The sequence below is a fragment of the Moschus berezovskii genome, chromosome 20 (assembly GCF_049115385.1).
Source record: "Moschus berezovskii isolate FMDL1 chromosome 20, NW_MosBer_1.0, whole genome shotgun sequence".
Classification (NCBI taxonomy): domain Eukaryota; kingdom Metazoa; phylum Chordata; class Mammalia; order Artiodactyla; family Moschidae; genus Moschus; species Moschus berezovskii.
In genome coordinates this window covers 19477358-19503534 of record NC_142479.1, presented here as the reverse complement: position 1 = coordinate 19503534, position 26177 = coordinate 19477358, and the positions used below count along the sequence as shown (strand labels likewise).

The 26177-nt window shown below is 44.0% G+C and overlaps 1 protein-coding gene across 2 annotated transcripts in view; it reads right to left on the bottom strand.

Moving 5' to 3' along the window:
* DGKE (diacylglycerol kinase epsilon) overlaps positions 1–13005 on the bottom strand; it is a 33255-nt gene extending 20250 nt beyond the window's left edge. The window contains exons 1-3 of one of the 2 annotated variants that reach the window (XM_055399015.2): positions 12833–13005; positions 11951–12427; positions 349–508 (exon numbers count right to left, since the gene is read on the bottom strand). In XM_055399015.2, coding sequence (XP_055254990.2) covers positions 349–508; positions 11951–12405 — 615 coding nt within the window. In that variant the 5' untranslated portion in view covers positions 12406–12427; positions 12833–13005. The remainder of the gene's footprint in view (positions 1–348; positions 509–11950; positions 12428–12832) is intronic. The other variant, XM_055399025.2, reaches the window with a different exon arrangement.
* Positions 13006–26177: the final 13172 nt, after the last annotated feature.

Below are 26177 nucleotides of genomic sequence, written 5' to 3'. Positions count from 1 at the left end.
GACCCCATGGACTGTAGCCTGCCAGGCTCCTCTGTCCACTGGAGTGGGTTGCCATTTCCTTCTCTAAGGAATCTTCCTGACGCGGGAATCGAACCCGGGTCTCCCGCACTATAGGGAGATTCTTTACCAACTGAGCTACGAGGGAAGCCCAAAATATAACACATCCCAATTTCTCTTTAGATCTGAAGGAACTCAAGTGCCAAAGTTCATGGCACATCTTTAGGAAGTGGGTAGGGTATCATGGCTTACCATAATGATTCTTCACACACACACAGTTCTCAGTGTTTTACACTGACTTAAATAACTTTGTGGAAATCAATTATATAAAGAAAAATAAACGCTGATTACCATTTCATAATCTGTTTTTTTGTCTTTACGCATATGATTAATGGAGGTTAAATAACTTGGTGGAATGATGAGGTTTTTGAATTCTCCAAAATCACACTTTTCATTCCTTAAGCTATTTTTCATACACTCATCATGTACTGTTTTCTGACACCAAACACACCTGAGGGAAGGAAAAAAACAGATAATAATTAACTGGAAACCATAATCATACTAATCTGAAAACCAATCATTTTTGTCAAAAAAACTCATCACCAATGAAAAAATCTGGCAAATAAAAATTTATAATTGCTTTTTACACAGTGAAAATAGACCAATAAACTTTGAATAAACTTGTTTAACAGTACTTCTTAAAGTGTGGTCGGGGAAGATCATTTCAGGGTGTTTCTGAGGTTGAAACCGTTTCAATAGTAATATAAGATGTTATTTCACCTTCATTTCTATCAAAAGCATACAGCAGAAATTTCTGGAAACTTTATGATACGTGCCAAATCAACGGACTGAATGCAGAAAGAGATACAAGCCTCTAGCTGACTTCCACACCAAAGAAAAGTAGCAAAAATATAAAACGATGCTACTTTCCTTTATTTTCACAAAATATTTTGTTACCAGTATTATTTTTTAAGTGAATATTTCAACCGTTTCTCAGCTTTAATGTATAATGTGGTAAATATCAGTAGATGTAATCCACACAAGCAAAGACGGTCTAGAATAATGGTTCTGTGTGCTATGTATTTGGGCTTTGGCTGGAACAGGGTCATTAGGCCTAGGCCTAAAGGCCTGCAACTTAAACACCCCACTGGCCCCAGTACTTGAAGAGTTCCTCAAGGTCCAGTCTGAAAACCTCCTGATTTATAACCATCTGTGAACACTTCAGCAAAGACAGCAAAACAGTCAATTTCTTATTGGCAATTAATATGAAACTAATGTGTATGTTTACATCTAAATTACAGGCAGAGACATATATGTTCAAATTTGTCTCTGTGTTTAAATCATATATGAAACAAGAATAGTGCTGGCAAAGGTCTTAGGTTTCTATTATTAATCTGCTAAGTATTTAATCCACTCATGGATAAGGCAGATCTGACTGTACAGACAAGAGCAGGCCAACAGAAAACAATGGCTATAACTAAATTTTTAAAAAAAGGAGGATACAAACTCTTTCACCCCAAGGTCAACTCTCTTGGACTTCTATTTTAAGGTTGTTTTTTTCCGGTTGGATGCTCAGTTTTGTCAAGTAATTACTGCTATTAACTCGAGAATCCTAATTACTGCTGAAATTATAATTATCTGCATGATCTGTTAAAGGGAAAATGTAATTTAACTTGCATCATAGACTTTGTTAACACTTGCTTTCAACCTAAGCTTGATAAATTACTATTGATTGCTTATGTAGCCAAGTATTCCGACTGCTCTACTGCTGCTTTTAAAAACTAGTGTATTGTTATTTTAAACAACCTGAAAGGAAACCCCACTGAATTATTTCACAACGGGTTCCTCTGGGAAGAAAAGAGGGACTGAGGAATGAGAAGAACACTCACTTTTTACTCTATGTTCTTTTGTATTGCTTGAGTTTCTAAACACCAGTATATATTCATAAACTACTTGAATAAATTTTTAAAAGTGTATTTTAGGTGATATTGGCTTGAAAGTGAAAGTGTTAGTTGCTCAGTCGTGTCTGACACTTTGCGACCCCAAGGTTTGTAGCCTGCCAGATTCCTCTGTCCATGGAATTCTCCAGGTAAGAATACTCTAGTTGGTAGCCATTCCCTTCTCCAGGGGATCTTCCTGACCCAGGGACTGAACTCACGTCTCCTGCATTGCAGGTGGATTCTATACGGCTGAGCCTCTGGAAGCCCAAATTAAATTAGTAATCTGCAACGAAGCACAAACCAAATTAAGGAATAATTCACTGTATCAGTGGAGGATTTTTGATTTTAAGAAGACATCAATTTTGAAGACAGAATAAAATTTGCTGGTATGGGAGGCATTGCATGCAAGTATGTATTCTAGAATCTAGATCTTCCCAACCCAGCAATCAAACCCAGGTCCCCTGCATTGCAGGCAGATTCTTTCCTGTCTGAGCCACCAAGGAAGCCTGTTATGCTTGAGAATTTAGAAAACAAAGAAAGACATAAAAGTCATCTAGAGATAGTTACTCTTAACTTTTTGATATATTTAATCTCGGTAAAGAATCTGCCTGCAATGCCTGGGTTCGATTCCTGGGTCGGGAAGATCCCCTGGAGAAGGAAATGGCAACCCACTCCAGTATTCTTGCCTGGAGAACCCCATGGACAGAGGAGCCTGGCGGGCTGCAGTCCATGGGGTGGCTCTTAACTTTTTGATATATTTAATCTCAGTTTTATAGTCCTCATATATTTATTTTTCATATTAGGGGTAACAATGTATATATGTCTGGAGGTACTTTTCCTCAGAAATTATATCATGAATTCTGTCCTATGCCATTAAGTATTTTTTTTTAAAAAAACGTAGCTTGTAAAGATGTATAATATCACATCACATGGATATAACATAATTCATTTAATCCTTCCCCCTCTAAAAAATTTAGATAATTTTTCTAAGTATAAACAACATGATGCACAACCTTAAACATAAATGAGATTATTTCCCTGGAATCTTTAGAAGTCAAATTACTGAATCAAAGGGCATGCATTTTCCTAAGTTTCTTGAGGTGTCTGTCTAGAATGCTTGCTACCAGCGCACAAAGGTGTCCATCCTATTTAATACTTGCTCAACACTTTTCCTTGATAATTTGATGAGTGGAAAAGTACTCTGTTGTTTTAATTTGGAGATCTTTGATCACTAGATGAAGCTGAATAATTTTTCTGCCTTCTTTTGTGAACTGATTCATAGTCTATCTTTTACTAGGTTTTAATAACTGCACGCACTGTTAGTTACGTAGGATATCAACTTCTTTTCTGTCATAGTTCCTGCAAATATTTCTGTTTTCTCTTAAATTTACTATTTAATGTACTTACAGATCTATATTCCCTTTGTGGTTTATTTAAATGCTTTCAAACTTTGAAGACTTTTACCTTTCCAAATCAGATAAATATTCGCCTATAGCTATCTCCCCCCTAACAATTCAGCTTTAATCCAGTGCTTCTTAACCTTCTGGGGCTACAGATCCCACTGAGAATCTCATGAAAGTGTTAGGTTTCCTGGAACCTTATCTACGAAGTAACAATTCCTGGTTCAATCCGTTTGGAGTTTATTTTGGTATACAGTGTGATATGAAGAGTTAACTGTTTCCCCCTCAAAGAGCACTTGTCCAAGCACGACTGATAAAATCATCTTTTCTATCCCATTGATTTGTGACACCTTTATCATTCACTAAATTCTCATAAATTTCAGAAAAGACTGTTTTAACCAAGATGATGGCTATTATCAGCCTTTGCTCTGTAAAAGTAAAGCCAACATACTCACTCCTTAGGCAGCACTCTATTTTTCCTGAGAAATACCATAATCAAAATTGCGACCTGTTCTCTTTATATATTTTGTAACTGGTGTTTTACTTGATCTAGATTTCAAATCTGATAGGAAAATAAGACAGTAATAGCAATATTTTGATATTTTAGTTTTAGCAGCATGTTTTTGAATGATTGTTTATTATCTTTATTCTTTCCCCAACTCTCTATTTTGCAAAATTTTAATCCCTTACACAGATGTCAAAAGAATAGCAAAATGAATACCTTTAAACCAACCCTTAGCTCTGATTCTTAATTAATATTTTTATCCCATATTTTCTTTCAAAATAAACTCATATTTTGATGAATCATTTGGAAAGAAAATTGTGGACATTATGAAATTTCACCTTTCAATACTTCAAGTATTTCCAGAAATACAAGGGTAGTCTCCCTGCTTTTTCAAATGTTTTGCATTAGAAATTTTTTTTTTTAACAGCAACACAGGTAAGCCCACCACCCATATTCCAGCATTAGTAACTTACTGTAATTACTGTGCTTCATTTCTGTCTATCCATTTCATGCATGCTTAGTCACTCAGTCATGCCTGACTCTTTCCTCTGCCCATGGGATTCTCCAGGCAAGAATACTGGAGTGGGTTGCCATTCCCTTCTCCAGGGGATCTTTTTAACCCAGGGATCAAACCATCTGAGTTACCAGGGAAGGCTCTTTTTTTTTTTGGTGCACAAAAGTAAATTGAAGACATTAGAATATCTCCTGAATACCTCAGCAAGCAGGCATATCACTGTTTACAGATTTTTTTCTTTTGATATAAAACTTACATATGATGAATCTACAAATTCGTACATTTTCTGAGTTTTCACAAGTAAATATAACCATGTGACTTATGAACACATAGAACATTACCCCATGAGCCATTTTTGTGCAGGAGTATGACTGCTTTATTAAAAAAAAGTTCACAAGGGAAAAAAAAACACTTGCTGGCAACACTGCTTATTATTTTCTCTAAAGTTGCCTGTTAGTAACTTTACCAAAAGGTACCAGGTCTCTTAGTATGCTGGAAGAGGCAACAGAATTATATGTGAAACTGAGATGGTTACCTAAGAAATTCATGTTAGAATGGGGTTCAAACTACAAACATATCTGCCTCCTAATTTTGGGAATATGTTTTATTGGAATATAGATCCTCATTCATTTATGTACTATCTCTTGCTAGTTTTGTACTATGACGGATGGTAGAGTGAATTAATTATGACAGACCATACGCTCTGCAAAGCCTGAAATACTTAGCTTTGGCTCTTTATAGAAAAAGTCTGCCCACCTCTGCTTCAGAAGATAACTTGGTATCTTTCATTGTTTCATATAATTGCCTTCTAAGAGTCAGAAGTTTTGTATTACTAATCACAGTGGGCATGTATGTGGGGTGGGGTGTAGTGAAGAAAAGGATATAAATAAAAGTGTTTTATAAATAAACATATAATATGAACCAAAAAGTTTTCTTAGTAAGAGACAACACAGTTTTATTCAATAACATAATGAATACTTAAAAAAAAAGAGAACCCAACTTCCTATTTTAGTCACACAAGAGGTTAGAAGAAAGAAAAGCAGCGTGGGGTGAGAGATGAGAGGATACTAGGTGTAAACACACTCTACCATGGGTGGGGAAGCAGGAAAACACAAAAAAGAAAGAAGGCTACAGGGAGAATAAGATCCAACACAGTGCCTGGCACAAAACAGATGCTTAATATGTGAAAACTAAATAATGACAATAGGACTAAATTAAAAGTCCTCTGTCACTTATTCTGTAGTTTTTAACTGGGCTGCAGGCTTTAAAATCAGTTATCAAATTGCCCTTTGAATTTCTATTTAGTTGAATAGTCTTCATGGTTTACTTGAAATCTTGGACTTCCTAAGAATGTGAGGCAGGCACAGAAGGAGCCCTCCCCAGGGATGGATAAAATCCAAAGAAGGACAGTCTGGTCTGTGTTTAAAGGTTATAAATATTTAGTTTCTTTATCTGAAATATCTATTTCCTGCAGAAGGTCATAGCAGACTGTAATCCTACATAAAATGATCAGCTAAAATAAATCAGAGCACTGCAGAATACATACTATTAATACTTCAGGTCACTGCTCTTTTCTTCTGGGAATAATAAACATTTCCTAAATTGTACAGAAACCATTTTTACCACGGGTTAAGGGTTCTAGCTCGGCGCAACTAACCACGCGCAGAAGCGTGGCCGAGAGGAGCTACCCCACGCCCAAGGTCAGCGCGGTGGCCGAGAGGAGCTGTCCCACGTCCTAGAGGTGGTGGCTAAGTGGGCACAGGAGGGCCGAGAGGAGCTACTCCACGTTCAAGGTCAGGAGGCTGGCCTTGAGAAGATACCCCTCGTCCAAGGTAAGGTACAGCAGCTGCACTTCGCTGGAGCAGCTGTGAAGAAATATTCCACAACCAAGGTAAGAGAAACCCAAATAAGACGGTAGGTATTGGAAGGGGGTATTAGAGGGCAGACACACTGAAATCATAATCACAAAAAACTAGTTAATCTGATCATATGGACCACAGCCCTGTCTAACTCAATGAAACTAAGCCATGCCATGTGGGGCCACCCAAGACGGACGGGTCATGGTGGAGAGGTCTGACAGAATGTGGTCCACTGGAGAAGGGAATGGCAAACCACTTCAGTATACTTGCCTTGAGAACCCCATGAACAGTATCAAAAGGCAAAATGATAGGATACTGAATGAAGAATTCCCCAGGTCGGTAGATGCCCAGTATGCTACTGGAGATCAGTGGAGAAATAACTCCAGAAAGAATGAAGGGACGGAGCCAAAGCAAAACAAATACCCAGTTGTGGATGTGACTGGTGATAGAAGCAAGGTCCGATGCTGTAAAGAGCAATATTGCATAGGATCCTGGAATGTTAGGTCCATGAATCAAGGCAAATTGGAAGTGGTCAAACAGGAGATGGCAAGAGTGAATGTCGACATTCTAGGAATCAGTGAACTAAAATGGACTGGAATGGGTGAATTTAACTCAGATGACCATTATATCTACTACTGTGGGCAGGAATCCCTTAGAAGAAATGGAGTAGTCATCATGGTCAACAAAAGAGTCTGAAATGCAGTACTTGGATGCAATCTTAAAAACGACAGAATGATTTCTGCTCGTTTCCAAGGCAAACCATTCAATATTACAGTAATCCAAGTCTATGCCCCAACCAGTAACGCTGAAGAAGCTGAACGGTTCTATGAAGACCTACAAGACCTTTTAGAACTAACACCCAAAAAAGATGTCCTTTTCATTATAGGGGACTGGAATGCAAAAGTAAGAAGTCAAGAAACACCTGGAGTAACAGGCAAATTTGGCCTTGGAGCACAAAATGAAGCAGGGCAAAGGCTAATAGAGTTTTGCCAAGAGAACGCACTGGTCATAGCAAACACCTCTTCCAACAACACAAGAGAAGACTCTACACATGGACATCACCAGACGGTCAACACCGAAATCAGATTGATTATATTCTTTGCAGCCAAAGAGGGAGAAGCTCTATACAGTTAGCAAAAACAAGACCAGGAGCTGACTGTGGCTCAGATCATGAACTCCTTATTGCCAAATTCAGACTGAAATTGAAGAAAGTAGGGAAAACTACTAGACCATTCAGATATGACCTAAATCAAATCCCTTATGATTATACAGTGGAAGTAAGAAATAGATTTAAGGGACTAGATCTGATAGATAGAGTGCCTGATGAACTCTGGACAGAGGTTCATGACATTGTACAGGAGACAGGGACCAAGACCATCCCCATGGAAAAGAAATGCAAAAGAGCGAAATGGCTGTCTGAGGAGGCCTTACAAATAGCTGTGAAAAGAAGAGAGGCGAAAAGCAAAGGAGAAAAGGAAAGATATAAGCATCTGAATGCAGAGTTCCAAAGAATAGCAAGGAGAGATAAGAAAGCCTTCCTCAGTGATCAATGCAAAGAAATAGAGGAAAACAACAGAATAGGAAGAACAAGAGATCTTTTCAAGAAAATTAGAGATATCAAGGGAACATTTCATGCAAAGATGGGCTCAATAAAGGACAAAAATGGTATGGACCTAACAGAAGCAGAAGATATTAAGAAGAGGTGGCAAGAATACACAGAAGAACTGTACAAAAAAGATCTTCACGACGAAGATAATCACGATGGCGTGATCACTCACCTGGAACCAGACATCTTGGAATGTGAAGTCAAGTGGGCCTTAGAGAGCATCACGACGAACAAAGCTAGTGGAGGTGATGGAATTCCAGTTGAGCTATTTCAAATCCTGAAAGATGATGCTGTGAAAGTGCTGCACTTAATATGCCAGCAAATTTGGAAAACTCAGCAGTGGCCACAGGACTGGAAAAGGTCAGTCTTCATAATCCCAAAGAAAGGGAATGCCAAAGAATGCTCAAACTACCGCACAATTGCACTCATCTCACACGCTAGTAAAGTCATGCTCAAAATTCTCCAAGCCAGGCTTCAGCAATATGCAAACCGTGAACTTCCAGATGTTCAAGCAGGTTTTAGAAAAGGCAGAGGAACCAGAGATCAAATTGCCAACATCCGCTGGATCATGGAGAAAGCAAGAGAGTTCCAGAAAAACATCTATTTCTGCTTCATTGACTATGCCAAAGCCTTTGACTGTGTGGATCACAATAAACTGTGGAACATTCTGAAAGAGATGGGCATACCAGACCACCTGACCTGCCTCTTGAGAAACCTGTATGCAAGTCAGGAAGCAACAGTTAGAACTGGACATGGAACAACAGACTGGTTCCAAATAGGAAAAGGAGTACGTCAAGGTTGTATACTGTTACCCTGCTTATTTAATTTATATGCAGAGTACATCATGAGGAACGCTGGGCTGGAAGAAGCACAAGGTGGAATCAAGATTGCCGGGAGAAGTATCAATAAGCCCAGATATGCAGATGACACCACCCTTATGGCAGAAAGTGAAGAGGAACTCAAAGGCCTCTTGATGAAAGTGAAAGAGGAGAGTGAAAAGTTTGGCTTGAAGCTCAACATTCAGAAAACAAAGATCATGGCATCTGGTCCCATCACTTCATGGGAAATAGATGGGGAAACAGTGGAAATAGTGTCAGACTTTATTTTTTTGGGCTCCAAAATCACTGCAGATGCTGATTGCAGCCATGAAATTAAAAGACGCTTACTCCTTGGAAGGAAAGTTATGACCAACCTAGACAGCATGTTAAAAAGCAGAGACATTACTTTGCCAACCAAGTCAAGGCTATGGTTTTTCCCGTGGTCATGTATGGATGTGAGAGTTGGACTGTGAAGAAAGCTGATCGCCGAAGAGTTGATGCTTTTGAACTGTGGTGCTGGAGAAGACTCCTGAGAGTCCCTTGGACTGCAAGGAGATCCAACCAGTCCATTCTAAAGATCAATCCTGGGTGTTCATTGGAAGGACTGATGCTAAAGCTGAAACTCCAATACTTTGGCCACCTCATGGGAAGAGTTGACTCACTGGAAAAGATTCTTATGCTGGGAGGGCTTGGGGGCGGGAGGAGACGAGGACGACAGAGAATGAGATGGTTGGATGGTATCACCGACTCGATGGACATGGGTTTGAGTGACTCCAGGAGTTGGTGATGGACAGGGAGGCCTGGCGTGCTGTGATTCATGGGGTTGCAAAGAGTCGGACACGACTGAGCGACTGAACTGAACTGAAGGGTTCTAGCATGCTAGGAAGAGACTGCTCAGTAACCCGGAGAACAAGCTAAGGAGGAAAAGGAGGTCTTTAAGAACAGAGGCTCATGTTTTAGAAGTACATAAATATAGCAGTAATTCTTAAACTTTAATCACCTGCAGGGCCTGTTAAAGCAAAGATTATTGGTTCCCAGCCCAAGTTTCTGATTCAATGGGTCTGGGATGAGGCTAACATTGCCAGGAAAAACAGAAGATGCTAAGCTGAATCTGGATTGTAGACAAACAACAAATAATTTTTTGGTTTAAGTATGTCTCAAATAATGCAAATATTTTTATTTCATTTTGTGTTAGATGCAAATATCTGGTTTTTATTCTGTGTGCTAACCTAAATCTGTGTTAGAATTTGCATTTCTAACAAGTTTCTGAGTGGTACTGATGCTGCTAGTCTGGGCACCTTACTTCAAGAACCACTGATACACAGGATATTATATCATCATCAAGAAGGAAAAATTAGGGGCAGGGATGAGTAGATTAGGGAAGGATTCCTGGAGGAAAGGGCACAAGATCGTCATTAAGAATGCCAAGAAGTTAGCCAGGCGGAGTATACTTCAGGCTTGAGGAAAAGAAGGGCAATATGAAAAGCTGGTATTTAAAGGAAACCACAAGCAGCCTGATGCTGCTGGTGCAAGCTTAACGCAGACAGTGGTAGATAAGACTAGAAGGACAGGCACAATCCAGAGAGCACAAGGACCTTATATACCACGTTAAGCACCTGGAGTTTATACTGAAAGACCATCACTGTAAGTGATGGGGGTTATAGAAGGGTTTTAAACAGAGCAGAGAACCCATCAGTTCAGTTCAGTTTAGTTCAGTCGCTCAGTCGTGTCCGACTCTTTGCGACCCCATGAATCACAGCACGCCAGGCCTCCCTGTCCATCACCAACTCCCGGAGTTCACTCAAACGCAAGTCCATTGAGTCGGTGATGCCATCCAGCCATTTCATCCTCTGTTGTCCCCTTCTCCTCCTGCCCCCAATCCCTCCCAGCATCAGAGTCTTTTCCAGTGAGTCAACTCTTCACATATGTATTTCTAGAAAGATCACTTAATTGGAGAATCAGAGCACTGTGATTATTTGTTAAGGAGTAACTGAAATGCAGTTAAGATATTTACAGAAATCATTTTTATCTAATTCTGCACAGACAAAAAGAAGGGAAGGAAATAAAATAATACTTAATTCATGTCTTCTTTTAAACCAATCCCAATTCTCTAACACTAAAGTTTAACTAGGAAGAGAATTATGAAAAAATTTAAACAAGATACTGGTAACTGAGCTCTCACTGAGGCCAAAAGGACACCTAAATTTGAAAGACATAAAGTAGAAATGGTTCTAAAACTGTAGGTGTTCAAAGTATATTTTTTTAAGTCTTAACCTGATGTGTAAGATGTTTTAAAATAAGATTTAAAAATAATTGCTGATATAACAGTGCTCATGCTAATTTAAAAAAAGGACTTTTAAAAACAAAATACAAACAAAAAAAGTAACCTGCTATCTCATGCCAGTTTTCTATTTCTGTTCTTAAACATGGTTAGGGACTTTTCAACTTGTCAGAAACAAAATTCAACACAATGAAGATGTCCAGACTTAAAGCAGAGACAAGACTGTACTGGGGTTAGAAATTCTGGAGGCCAATTCTATTTTACCACTGAATAAAATTCTCTATCAAATTCTCTCAAATGTAAAATGAATTAGCACAGATAATGTGCAGAGAAGCATCCCCTTTTATTACCAACGTCTAACAGGAGCAAAGAGCAGCTTCAGCTATTTTCAGACAATATTTAAGTACACAAATGTGTATTTAAAAGCTATTAAAATATTCTTGGCTTAATCAAAGTCGCTTGGCTAAGATGCCAAAGGTCCTGAAAGACCATCTGGCAAAAGGAGTATTCCTTTAAGTGTTCCTTTGGAGTGTGCACTATAGCACCAAATCTATATTAAAAAAAGATACCTAAAGTGCTGCCCTGGAACGACACTTGCTTTCATTGTACATTCATAATACAAAACCCAGGATGAATCAGTTTTTGCAATTTTAGTGAAAAATTAACTGGTCCATACTTCGTTTTTCTTTATGCAAAATGGAGCTAATCAATAATTAACAAAAGTTAAAATATAACATACATTGGTCATAAAGTCTGCAGCACTTAGAGACCTCTAGATGAAAGTGAAGAGCCAAGTTTTATTACCCAAAAAGGGCAGGTTGGCTAAGGAGTGTGGGCCAGAAGCACTCGACAAATAACTACTGCAAAGCTGCCTCCTTCTACCATTCCGGGGTTATATATTAACTTGCTTCCTCTAAGTGGGCAGGTGAGGTCTTTTGTGGCGATGAAAGCAGGCTGCTGACACCCACTCTTTGAAAAGCTTGACTCCCTCCAAGCACTGTGGGGCAATCAGGACCCACCAAAGCCGTACCTGTAATCGCAGAGCTTGGGCTGGTTGCCGCACTGTTGCTTGCAAACCACACAGTAACTGCACAGGGGGACGTTTCCCCGGATCCAGTGGTGGGGCATGGCGTCCACAGCCTTGCTGTCACTCTTGAGCACGATCTCCTTGCAGGGGAAGCGCTTGTCGGCCTTCTTGAGGCAGCCCTCGTCCACACGCAGCCCACAGCAGTCGCAGAAGGCGCCCTGCAGGATGTGCTGCGCGCACACACAGCAGTAGGTGGGCTGACTGAACAGGTCCGTGTCGTGCCAGCCGTGCTTGCTCTTGCGGAAGATGTCCCTGCGGTGCAGCTGCCGGCGCGACCGCTGGACGCTGCACCAGAAGGTGACGAACACGGGCAGCAGCACCGAGCACAGCGTCCACAGGACCAGGTGCCCGTCCGCAAACAGGCTGGCGGGGGTCGCCGGCCGCTCCTGGCCTTCCATCTTCTTCAAGGACGGCGTCTGACTGGGAGAGGCGCGGGCGGGTCCCTACGAGCTCGCTGGCCCCCTGCAGCCCCCTCCCTGTCTGGCCAGGTGGCCGGGCGCGCCCCGCCCTCCGCACGGCCGGACCCCTGAGCCGCAGGGTGGCCGACCCGCCGAGCCGCGGGGGCGGCTCCCGGGGCCGTCACGCGCCCCTCCCCCGCCCAGTCCTCGCCAGGCCGCGGGGAGCGGAGCGACCCCACTGCGGAGGCTGCTCCCCACAGGAGGGCGGCGCGGCGCCCGGCCTGGGGGCGCATGGCGCACGCGCCGAGCCCGCAGCCGTTAACCCAGGCCCGGCACACGCGCGCCTCGGGGGCTCCGGGCCCCACGGGCCCGCCCACCGCGCGGCCTGACGACCAGGGTGCCCTCCCCGCCCGCGCGCCCGGCCTACCTCGTGTGGGGCTGGGGGTTCGGCCCCGGGGCCCAGGCCTCCGGCCTTGCTGTCGCCCTCGCGTTGCCGCGAGGCCCGCAGGGCGTGCGGACTCCGCGGGAGAGGCCGGCACCGCAGCGGCCGCGAGTTACGGGGCTCCTGGGCTGCGAGGAGGTGTGAGGTCCGCCCGCGAGGCCGCGGGGCCTGACGGGGCGGGACCTGACGGGGCGGTGCCTGACGGGGCGGGGCTAGATCGGGGGCGGGGCCTCGGCGGGAGCGCCCGGGCTGCGATGAGGTGTGAGACAAGGCCGTGGCGCCTGACGGGGCGGGGCCTCGCGGACAGGGAGGGGCTCGCGGGCGGGGCGGGGCAAGATCGAGGCCGGGCCCGTGGGCGGGGCTTCGGAAGGACAGTGGGCGGAGGAACACTAGAGGAGGCTTTAGAGGTGCTGGAGGAGACTCTTGAGAGTCCCTCGGACTGCAAGGAGATCCAACCAGTCCATTCTACAGGAGATCAGTCCTGGGTGTTCACTGGAAGGACTGATGCTAAAGCTGAAACTCCAATACTTTGGCCACCTCATGCAACGAGTTGACTCACTGGAAAAGACTCTGATGCTGGGAGGGATTGGGGGTGGGAGGAGACGGGGATGACAGAGAATGAGATGGCTGGATGGCATCACCGACTCGATGGACATGAGTTTGAGTGAACTGTGGGAGTTAGTGATGGACAGGGAGGCCTGGCGTGCTGTGATTCACGGGGTCGCAAAGAGTCGGACACGACTGAGCGACTGAACTGAACTGAACTGAGCTATGGTTTCCATCTATTTCCCATAAAGTGATGGGACCAGATGCCATGATCTTTGTTTTCTGAATGTTGAGCTTCAAGCCAACCTTTTCACTCTCCTCTTTCACTTTCAACAAGAGGCTTTTTAGTTCCTTTTCAGTTCAGTTCAGTTCAGTCGCTCAGTCGTGTCCGACTCTCCGCGACCCCATGAATCACGGCACGCCAGGCCTCCCTGTCCATCACCAGCTCCCGGAGTTCACTCAAACTCATGTCCATCGAGTCGGTGATGCCATCCAGCCATCTCATTCTCTGTCGTCCCCTTCTCCTCCAGTCCCCAATCCTTCCCAGCATCAGGGTCTTTTCAAATGATCAGCTCTTCGCATCAGGTGGCTAAAGTATTGGAGTATGAGCTTCAACATCAGCCCTTCCAATGAACACCCAGGACTGATCTCCTTTAGGATGGACTGGTTGGATCTCCTTGTAGTCCAAGGGACTCTCGAGAGTCTTCTCCAACATCACAGTTCAAAAGCATCAATTCTTAAGCGCTCAGCTTTCTTTATAGTCCAACTCTCACATCCATACATGAGTACTGGAAAAACCATAGCCTTGACTAGATGGACCTTTGTTGGCAAAGTAATGTCTCTGCTTTTTAATATGCTGTCTAGGTTGGTCATAACTTTCCTTCCAAGGAGTAAGTGTCTTTTAATTTCATGGCTGCAGTCACAATCTGCAGTGATTTTGGACCCCCCCCCCCAAATAAAGTCAGCCACTGTTTCCACTGTTTCCCTATCTACTTGCTATGAAGTGATGGGACCGGATGCCATGATCTTTGTTTTCTGAATGTTGAGCTTCAAGCCAACCTTTTCACTCTCCTCTTTCACTTTCATCAAGAGGCGTCTTAATTCCTCTTCACTTTCTGCCATAAGGGTGGTGTCATCTGCATATCTGAGGTTATTGATATTTCTCCCAACAATCTTGATTCCAGCTTGTGCTTCTTCCAGCCCAGCATTCCTCGTGATGTACTCTGCAGATAAGTTAAATAAGCAGGGTGACAGTATACAACCTTGACATACTCCTTTTCCTATTTGGAACCAGTTCCATGTCCAGTTCTAACTGTTGCTTCCTGACCGGCATACAGGTTTCTCAAGAGGCAGGTCAGGTGGTCTGGTATTGAAGTTAGCTTCAATCTAAATGATCAAAGGGGCTTCCCTGGTGGCTCAGTGGCTTCTCATTGTGAAGCACAAGCTCTGGGGCACGTGGGCTTCAGTACTGTGGCACGCGGACTCAGTTGCCCTGTGGCATGTGGGGTCTTCCCAGATCAAAGATCGAATCGGTGTCCCTTGGATTGCCAGCTGGATTCTTAACCAGTGGACCACCAGGGAAACCCAAGGTGTGATCTTTGACCACCTCCATTGGCATCATCTAAAAATGCGGGTTCCCAGGTCTTCATCAGATCCCTGGATCAGAATTGTACTGGAGTTAGGAGTCTACCTTCTTAACAAGCTCCCCAGATAATTCTTTTATTTATTTATTCAAACTTTTGTTTGGTTTAAATTGTGAAATGTATATATCACACATACAAAAGATTTTTGTAAAACATATGCACAGTTAAAAAAATAATAAGCACATGTATACCCGCCATGGAGGTTACTGTATTGAACATTAAGAGCCTTTCCTGTGCCCACCTGATGGCTATGCCTCCTCGCCCATCAGGAAACTGTCATCCCATTTTTTGTGTTCTCCATTCCTTGCTTTTCTGTATAGTTTTACCCTTCCTGAAAGTGTCCTTAAACAATATACTTTTGTTTAAGCCCAAGTCTGGCCCTGTCAGGAAGCGGCAGTGAAGCCAGTAATACATGAGGGCTACCAGGACGACGAGATACACCGAGCAGGGTCTGGGGAGGAATCTGGGCTCAGTTTCCTCCCTGAGAAGATCCCACCTGTAGACATCAGTGGGGGTGGGCTTGGGAAGATTGTTCATCACTGTGGGGGTCAGCGGGCTGTAGTTTGAATATCTGGAAAAATATGGCTGGGAAGGGGATGCTTTCTCGTTTTGCTTCTCAGCTCGGTAAGACTTCTTTCAAGGTCTTAGAAAAAGGTCCACATAGAATGTTGCTCAGGGAGAAATGAGAATCTTTAGCTGATCCAGGCAATACACATGGTCATTAAGATAAACAAATACAGATAGTCTGTCCCAGGCTTCCCCAGCTGCCTGTCCTCAGTGTGTCTCCGTATCGTGATGCCGACCTGGACCACCTGTCCCCCATGTCAGGACACAGAGGTTGTCTTAGGATCCTCTTCACCGCCCTCCTGTTTGCATCTTCTGCTTCCTGGGTCCTGTGACTTTCCCTTTCTTGGTGAATTCTCAACGTTTTGTGGAGCACATCCTTCAGTAGCTTTGAGAGCAAAGGTACATGGGAAGCATATTTCTGAGTCCTTGCATGTTTACAAATGTCTTTATTCCACGTTCTATACTTGATTGTTTATCTGCATGTACAATTCCAAGTTGGAGAAATTTTCCTTCGCACCATTGAAGACAGTGCTCCATTTCTGCTTTCTTTCAGTGTTGCTGTAGAGATGTCTGAGTGTTGCTGATGGGCTTCCCTGGCGTCTCAGGAGGTAAAGAATCTGCCTGTCAGGGCAGAAGACACTGGTTCAATCCCTGGGTCCGGAAGATCCCCTGGAGAAGGGAATGGCTACCTACTCTACTATTCTTGCCTGGAGAATTCCATGGACAGAGAAGCCTGGCGGGCTACAGTCCATGGGGTTGCAAAGAACCAGACATGACTGCACATCTAAACCACACCATTAGGAGATGTCTGATATTATTCCTGATCCCTAGAATGTGACTTGTTTTTGCTTTCTTGAAGCTTCTAGAATCTTCTCTTTTTCTTCAGTGTTCTGAAATTTCACAAAGATGTGCCTTGGCATGCGCCTGTTTTCATCTGTTTTGCCAGATTTGCCCAGCCCTTTCAGTCTGGAAGCTCATGTCCTTCAGTGCTGGAATTACTTTGTTGATTTCCTCCTCTTTGCTGTCTGTGTTCTTTTTGAAACTTCTGTTATCTGGATGTTGGACCTCCTAGACTGTTCTCTCCTTCTCTCTTTAAAATAGACTTTATTTTCTAGATCGGTTTTAAATTCACGGCAAACTGGAGCAGAAAGTGCAGAAAATTCCCTTATATCCCCTGTTGCCCCACAAGCACACCCTCCCTCATCATCAACATTCCCCACCAGAGTGATGCATTTGTTACAATCTGTAAACCTAGTTGGACACTGCGTCATCACTCAAAGTCCACAGTTTGCAGTAGAGTTCACCATTGGTGCTGTGCATCCACTGGGTTTGGACAAATGCATGATGACATGTATCCACTATTGTAGTGCCACGCAGGACGGTCTCACTGCCCTACAAATCCTCTGGGTTCTGTCTGTTCCTTTCTCCCTGGTTCCTCACCCCTGGTAACCACTGATTCTTTTCCTGTTTCCATAGTTTTGCCTTTTTCAGAGTGTAATATAGTTGGAATCCTAGGATATGTAGCCTTTTCAGCTTGGCTTCTTTCATGTAGTAATGTGCATTTAAGTTTCCTCTGTGTCTTTTCATGGCTTGATAGCTTATTCCTTTTTAGTGCTAAGTAATAGCACTTTCTTCACAGTCCAACTCTCACATCCATACAGGACCACTGGAAAAACCATAGCCTTGACTAGACGAACCTTGGTTGGCAAAGTAATGTCTTTGCTTTTTAATATGCTATCTAGGTTGGTCATAACTTTCCTTCCAAGGAGTAGGTGTCTTTTAATTTCATGGTTGCAATCAGCATCTGCAGTGATTTTGGAGCCCCCCAAAATAAAGTCTGACACTGTTTCCACTGTTTCCCCATCTATTTCTCACGAAGTGATGGGACCAGATACCATGATCTTAGTTTTCTGAATGTCGAGCTTCAAGCCAAATTTTTCACTCTCCTCTGGTTTGGGGGCGGGAGGAGAAGGGGATGACAGAGAGTGAGATGGCTGGATGGCATCACCGACTCGATGGACGTGAGTTTGAGTAATCTCCGGGAGTTGGTGATGGACAGGGAGGACTGGCGTGCTGTGATTCATGGGGTCGCAAAGAGTTGGACACGACTGAGCGACTGAACTGAACTGAACTGAATAGCACTTTCAGAGAAGGCAATGGCAACCCACTCCAGTACTCTTGCCTGGAAAATCCCACGGGCAGAGGAGCCTGGTAGACTGCGGTCCATGGGGTCGCAAAGAGTCGGACATGACTGATCGACTTCACTTTCACCTTTCCCTTTCATGCATTGGAGAAGGAAATGGCAACCCACTCCAGTGTTCTTGCCTGGAGAATCCCAAGGACGGGGGAGCCTGGTGGGCTGCCGTCTATGGGATCGCACAGAGTTGGACACGACTGAAGCGACTTAGTAGTAGCAGCAGCAGTAGCACTTAAAATTTAGGGCTAAGTAATTGTCTGAATGTGATACTATAGTTTATTTACCCTGTAACCTACTGAAGGACATCTTGGTAGCTTCTAGGTTTTGACAGTTATGAGTAAAGCTCCTAGAGATATCTGTCTGCAGGTTTTTGTGTGGCCATAAATTTACAACTCCTTTGGATAAAAGCCCTCTCTGTAAATATTCTAAAAGACTTTCATAGCTTTATTCGTGAATCTTTTTATTGAGTTTTTAATGTCTAAGAGCGTTTTTGTTGATTTTTTAAGCGAATGTTCCTTTCCTACAGCATCCTATTCACACCTCCCGGGGGTGAGATTTTTCTCTCATTTCTCTAAGGATCCTCTGTGTGTGTGTTTCCCTCTCTTCTTGCATCGTCTGTGATTACTCCAAGTTGCTTTTTCCTGTAGCTTCTTTCATCTTCATCTTCCACATCAGAGTCTTTCTCAGATGTCTGATGACCCTCCTGGTGAGTCTTTGGCATCTTAAGATTTGAGAACCATGGCTAGAGTGTCTCTTTATCCCTCAAGCTTGTCATCCCAACAGAAATCCCACAGAGAAAAACAGCACATATTTCAGTCACTGTTTTCTCCAGGAGAATTGGAGTTTTTCTGTTCTAGTAACAGGCCTTGCCCTTTTCCTGAATGAAATATGACAGTGGCCTGAGAGGTGGTTTCACGAGCTAGTCAGTGCACGCTCCATCCCTCGTGTGTTTATTTGTATTATCTTACATTCCTAAGCCTTTGCCAGTGCCGCGGTCGTTCCTGTTTAGTTAGGCTGGAGAGGAGCTGGCACCGGCAGCCAGGGACCTGGTGAGACCTTGGCCATCCTTACCTGCTGGGCAGATGTAAGTTGAAGCCAGTGTCCTGGCCCAGAGCACATTTTACAGCCCTCTTGGAAGGGGTCGTGTCCAAAGCCATTGTATTGCTGCTTCACAGAGGAAGGCGTGTGTTTGTGCAGCAGCGCTGAGGCTGTGGGAAGAGAAGCCCAGGACGAGGGCTGCAGAGGCAGCGGGGGAGAGGTGGGAGACGGGGGAGCAGCTCACACTGAAAAGGCGCTGGATCTTCTTCTCTAAGAAAAGATGGACTTTATTTCAACAACAGATAAAATTAATTTAATGTGTATTTGGTTAATCTCAATATCATTTGGTCATTAAGTTTTTCCACAGCCTTTCTGTCATGTGTCTGAGAATGAGGAAGTTATACAAATATAAATAAGAGTGACTTCACAGAGTAGGAAGAATAATAACAACAGCAATAACAGTAGTTTCCAGGTATTAGTTACATCTGTCAAGTACTTGACGTATTCTTTCTCTTTAAAGTCTTAAAACACGTTAAGAGGTAAGTTTTATTATAATTATTATTCCTGTTTTTTTTTAAATAATGTATTTATTTTAATTGGAGGCAAATTACTTTACAGTATTGTAGTAGTTTTGCCATACATTGACATGGATCAGCCATGGGTGTACATGTGTTCCCCATCCTGAACCCCCTGCCACCTCCCTCCCCTATTCCTGTCCTAAGATAATGAGCAGACAGTGATTTGGACAGTAAAGGACAGTGCCCAGTGTCACACAGTGTGGTGTTCCAGAGTAGCACAGGCAGTGTTTCGGAGCCAGGGTTCAAGCTCAGGTCTAGGGATGACTCCACAGCTCACAGTCTGGGCCATTGTGCCACTTGGCCCACATAGTAGGGATTCATTCATTTTTGAATGAAGCTCTGGCAACACCCAATGATTTGCACATGCTGACCATCCCATTACACCCCTGACCAATTTTATTTCCTTGGGCTCCAAAATCTCTGCAGACAGTAACTGCAGCTGCAAAATTAAAAGATATTCCTTCTTGGAAGGAAAGCTATGACAAACCTAGAGAGCACGTTAAAAATCAGAGACATTACTTTTCTGACAAAGGTGCATACATTCAAACCTATGGTTTTTCCAGTAGTCATGTATGGATGTGAGAGTTGGACTGTAAAGAAGGTTGAGCGCTTAAGAATTGATGCTTTCAAGCTGTGGTGCTGCAGAAGACTCATGAGCATCCCTTAGACAGCAAGATCAAACCAGTCAGTCCAAAAGGAAATCAACCCTGAATATTCATTGGCAGGACTGATGATGAAGCTCCAGTATGTTGGCCATCTGATGTGAAGAGCTGACTTATTGGAAAAGACCCTGATCCTGGGAAAGACTGGGGGCAGGAGAAGAGGACAGCAGAGGATAAGATAGGTTAGGCAGCATCATTCAGGCAATGCAAACTTCAGAAGATAGTGAAGGACAGAGGAACCTGGTGTGCTACAGTCCATGGGGTTAAGGGTTGGACACGACTTTGTGACCGAACAACAGCATCAGTTATCTGTTGTCAGAGTAATGCTGCCTAACAAACTGCTCCTAGCTCGTTTGTGCGAACTTCCTGACTCAGGGATCAAACCCTCGTCTCTTCTGTCTCCTGCTTTGGCAGGTGAGTTCTTTTCCAGTAGTGCTCCCTAGTTCCGTGACTTGAGGTAACAATCATTTCCTGGTGGCTCAGACAGTAAAGAATTCGCCTGCAATGCAGGAGACCTGGGTTCAATCCCTGGGTTGGCAAGATCCCCTGGAAGAGGGCGTGGCAACCCACTCCAGTGTTCTTGCCTGGAGAATTCCATGGATGGAGGAGCCTGGTGGGCTACAGTCCATGGGTCACAAAGAGTTGGACATGGCTGAGCAACTAAGCACAGCACACACATTCTCAAGAGCCAGCAGATTTTTTGGAGGCTCTGCTACAGGCTGTGGTAGCTGGAGGGCAGCTGGGCAAGGCTGGGCTGGGCTGGGCTGGGCAGGTCTGCTGCCGGCTGCACATCGGGGTTGACACTTTCCATGTGAGTTAATTCTGAGACCAAGCGTGAAGGACGGCAGCTGTTGGGGGAAAGCTCTTTTTGCAGCAATGACTGCAAAATGCAAGAGGGCACACCGAACTACACAAACACATTTCCTGCCTCTGTCTGTGTCATGTCTGCTGCCCGCCCACTGTCCAGAGCAGGGCCCAAAGTTAAGGGACAGGACTGCAGAGTCATACGGTAAAGAGCACAGACATGCAGTGGCGATGGTGAAGAACGGATGCTAATAACGCAGTCTACCCAGCCGATGCCTAACGCCTCACATAGTGTGCCTGTAAATTACCGTGTGGGTGGGTACACACGCAGTTTATGGAGGCGCTTTATGAATAGTGTATAAGAATCATATGTACATGGTGAATATACAGAGTCTGTAGTCTAGTGGGAGAGAGAGCAAAAAAAAAAGAAAAACAGAAAAGAGAAATTAAAAAGAAAACAACTACGTAAGGAAATGGGAGTTGGTGATGGACAGGGAGGCCTGGTATGCTGTGATTCATGGGGTTGCAAAGAGTCGGACACGACTGAACAACTGAACTGAACTGAACTGAAGGAAATGTTAGTATTTATTTAATTGGCTCTGGGCCTAAAGAACGTGGACACATTATAATTCTCTTGGATCTGGTTCAGCAGCTTTCTACAGTTAAAAAGAAAAGATGTTCCCTTGTTTCTGAAGTTTCTTTAACGCACAGAATTTGAAATCACTATCTTATCCTATTGAAACACTATGAGGTGTGATTATGTTGAGAGCTTGATGATGTTGGCTTTATCACCGATCCTTAAACTTTGAAGAATTTCTTTTTAAAAGAGATGGGAGGGCTTCCCTGATGACTCAGTGGGGGAATCGGCCTACCAAAGCAGGAGACATAGGTTCGATCGATCCCTGACCGGGGTAGATCCCACATGCCACGGAGCAACTAAGCCCATGCACCACAACTATTTTAGCCCGTGCTCTAGAGCCCAGAAGCCGCTACTACTAAAGCCCATGCACCTTAGAGACTGTGCACTGCAACAAGTCAAGCCGCCACATTGAGAAGCCCTCGATTCACAACTAGAGAAAGCCCACAGGGCAACAAAGACCCAGCACAGCCAAAAATAAGTAAAAAATTATTTTTAAAAAAAGAGAGAGATTATAGGAGACCAATACAAATGAAAATGTCGATTATGTCAGGGTGCTGTGAATATGGGTGGTAGTATTCTTCCTTTGGGGCATCCCTGGTGGCTCAAATGCTAAGGAAGCTGCCTGCAGTGTAGGAGACCCAGGTTCAACCCCTGGGTTGGGAAGATCTCCTGGAGGAGATGGCAACCCACTCTAGTATTCTTGCCTGGAGAATCCCATGGACAGAGGAGCCTGGTGGGCTACAGTTCATGGGATTTCAAAGAGTCAGACATGACTGAGTGACTAACCCTTTCCTTTTCCTGTTCTTCCTTTATATATTTTTCAGTCAGTTCTGTCGCTCAGTGGTGTCCGACTCTTTGTGATCCCATGGACTGCAGCCCGCCAGGCTTCCCTGTCCATCACCAACTCCCAGAGCTTGCTCAGACTCATGTCCATTGAGTCGGTGATGCCATCCAACCGTCTCATCCTCTGTTGTTCCCTTCTCCTCCTGCCTTCAATCTTTCCCGCCTTCAGGGTCTTTTCCCATGAGTCAGTTCGTCACATCAGGTGGCCAAAGTATTGGAGCTTCAGCTTCAGCATCCGTCCTTCCAATGGCTATTCAGGACTGATTTCCTTTAGGATTTAGGATTGACTGGTTTGATCTCCTGCAGTCCAAGGAACTCTCAAGGGTCTTCTCCAACACCACAGTTCAAAAGCTTCAATTCTTCGACGCTCAGCTTTCTTTATGGTCCCACTGATGACTATGGGAGAAATCATTCTTGAATGTTGTCGTGCCTCAGTCTCTGATGAAGGCCTTCAGATCAGTTAAAACGGTAGGAAAACAGTCTGAGGCACTGCAGCGCCATCTCTCTCCACCTCCCATGGATTCTCTGATGGTGCTGGCAACTTACAGAACAGTGAACCTTGGTGGCCTTGAGTGTCTTCCCCTGACCTTGCTTGTCCCAGGTTCTTCTCTCTACTCTGCCACCTTGTGGACTTTTTGGGGAAATGCGCCTTCTGCTGTGGGCCTTGGTGACTCATCTAACTGATGCTCCCAGTTTCCCTGGAAATGATCATAGGCAAATAGAAGGAAATTCTCCCCACCGGAATGACACTCACAAGATTATCTTGCTCTTTCAGTTTTGCCATTGTTCCCTTTTGTGAAGTGATATCCCCAGAGCCCCACCTGAAAGGCATTTGAATGACCTGCCAGTATCACACCTGGGGGGCTTTTCACCTGAGACCTTGAAGCAGTATCCCAGGGTGGGAGACAGCCTTTCTCCAGGAGCACTTACGTCCACTCAAGTTTCCCTCTTCTTTCTACTTTTTTTTAATTATAAAAGTAATACAAGCTTACTTAGAGCTTACAATCCAATGGAGGAGACAGATTTCAAAAAGTAAACAAAGACATTTACCTGTTTGCAGGGAGTGCTATGAGGTGGACAGTTGCGGTGGTCGTGGCAGTGAACCTTCATTATGTAGGTTGGTGCTTGCTTGTGCAAGGGAAATTACAGACTGATACCTGAGCTTGAGAAAAATCCAAGAACAGGGAAGAAGAGCATGTGCAAAGGTACTGGGTGGGAGAGAGCTTGTTAGGTTGAAAGTAATGAAGTGTAGCTGGACTGGCATGAGCTGGAGGGGTGTGCTCGGACTGGGTTTGGAAAGGACCACAGTCCCTGATAACACAGCGTTCTGGAGTGCATCGTTGGGATTCTCATTCTGTTCTGAACACAGTGGGAAGATAAAGAAGGATTATCAAGCAGGGAAGTGATGAGGCCCGATTTGTATTTTGTGTTTCTGTTTTAAGAAGACTGTCATTATTGCTACATGGATTGAAGCAAACAGGGAGGGAAGCTGGGAGACCTCTTGGGAGACTGGTACAAGCAGCTGGGTGAGAGGTCATAGTAGCTTAGATTCTGGTGGTGGCAAGAGAGATGAAAGAAAGCAGGTTCACGTGGCTACTGAGCACTTGAAATGTGTAGGTGTTAAAAATGTGGTACAAAAAGAAAAAAGAATGTGAAATATCTCACTATTATTTATCTCAATTACTTGTTGAAATAATAATATTTTGGATATTTCATGTAAATAAGTATAATTAAAAATTATCTTTTTTTACTATAAAAATGTGGCTACTAGAAAAATGTAAATTATGTATTAGTAGCTTGCATCTACCAGAGAAGGCAATGGCAAGCCACTCCAGTACTCTTGCCTAGAAAATCCCATGGATGGAGGAGCCTGGTAGGCTGCAGTCCATGGGGTTGCTACAAGTCAGACATGACTGAGCGACTTCACTTTCACACATTGGAGAAGGAAATGGCAACCCACTCCAGCGTTCTTGCCTGGAGAATCCCAGGGACGGGGGAGCCTGGTGGGCTGCCGTCTATGGGGTCGCACAGAGTCGGACACGACTGGAGTGACGCAGCAGCAGCAGCTTGCATCTATGACTCACATTATGGTTTTATTGGACAGTGCTGATAAAGACAATAGTTGCCAAATTAAAAAATACTTTTATAGTAAATTTACATTGAATACATAGAAATTTCTAGCTAGGTATAAACTTTTTTTTTTGGCTCACAGACAATGTTTATTTGGTATAATAATGCAGCTAATGTTTGTTCTAACCACAAAGAATAAAAAGAATAAAAGGCTTGACAATGCACATAAAAAACCAAGGTGTTTAGTGTGACAAAAATAGTGCTCCTAAAATTTCTCAATAATTACAGTTATTGAAAACTGTATGAAAACAGAAGGATGTTAATAGCAACAGAGTACGTAAAACCAAACATAAAATGTTGAGCAAATTAACATATGAAGCGACTTTGCTAACAATGCATGACTTTCCTTCCCCTTGTTATACTCTGTTCAGACTACTTTTAAACCAACAGAATGGGCAGAACACTTCCGTTTAATATCAGTTACACAACATTAGCATAAACTTGGACCACCACCGACAGGACGCTGTTTTCTTTTGAGTGGGCAAAGTAACCACGCAGACATTAGATCCCTTCTCTGAACTGAGAATTTTACCCCAATCAATGCCATGTACCATCCACACACGTATTTTATAATATATTTAAAATCTTCTGTCATATATATTTGCTGATTTGGATTTAAAAAGACTAGCTTATTGAGATTTTATTATCTTTAAAAAAATACACTTCAGTGTGGAGTGAGGCTGCTTATAGTAGACTGATAGCATATTGCTGGACCCTTCTGGGGGCATAATGGGAAGAGTGCTGGGCTTTAAAGACAGAAGAATTTGGCTGGGCTTCTGCATAACGTGTGAACTTGGACATTATTTCACCTCTCTGAACCTCACTTCCTTGTTTATAAAAAGATGAGCTATGCAGCTCACTCCGTAGCCTACACCCTACCGTGGTTCAGTTCAGTTCAGTTCAGTTCAGTCGCTCAGTCGTGTCCGACTCTTTGCGACCCCATGAATTGCAGCACACCAGGCCTCCCTGTCCATCACCAACTCCCGGAGCTCACTCAAACTCATGTCCATCGAGTCGGCGATGCCATCCAGCCATCTCATTCTCTGTCGTCCCCGTCTCCTCCTACCCCCAATCCCTCCCAGCATCAGAGTATTTTCCAGTGAGTCAACTCATCGCATGAGGTGGCCACAGTATTGGAGTTTCAGCTTTAGCATCAGTCCTTCCAATGAACACCCAGGATTGATCTCCTTCAGAATGAACTTGTTGGATCTCCTTGCAGTCCAAGGGACTCTCAAAAGTCTTCTCCAACACCACAGTTCAAAAGCATCAATTCTTTGGCGATCAGCTTTTGTCACAGTCCAACTCTCACATCCATACAACTTGTGAGTCAACTCGTCGCATGACCGTGGTAGGTATTGTTATTTCTTTTGTTCAGGAGAAGAAACTGAAGTTCAGAAAGGGTAAGTGGGGACTTCCCTGGTGGTCCGGTAGTTAAGAATCTGCCTGCCAGTGCAGGGGACACGGTTCGAATCTGGGTCCTGGAAGATCCCGCATGCTGCAGAGCAACGAGACCCCCTCCGACCCCTCCGCCCCCCCTCCCCCAGCCCCATACAACTACTGAGCCCGGCCTGCGAATGGCAGCCACTGAAGCTCTCTCACCTACACCGCATGCTCTGCAACTGGAGACGCCACTGCAATGAGAAGCCCGCGCCTTGCCGCTAAAGAAAGCCCTCACAGCTACA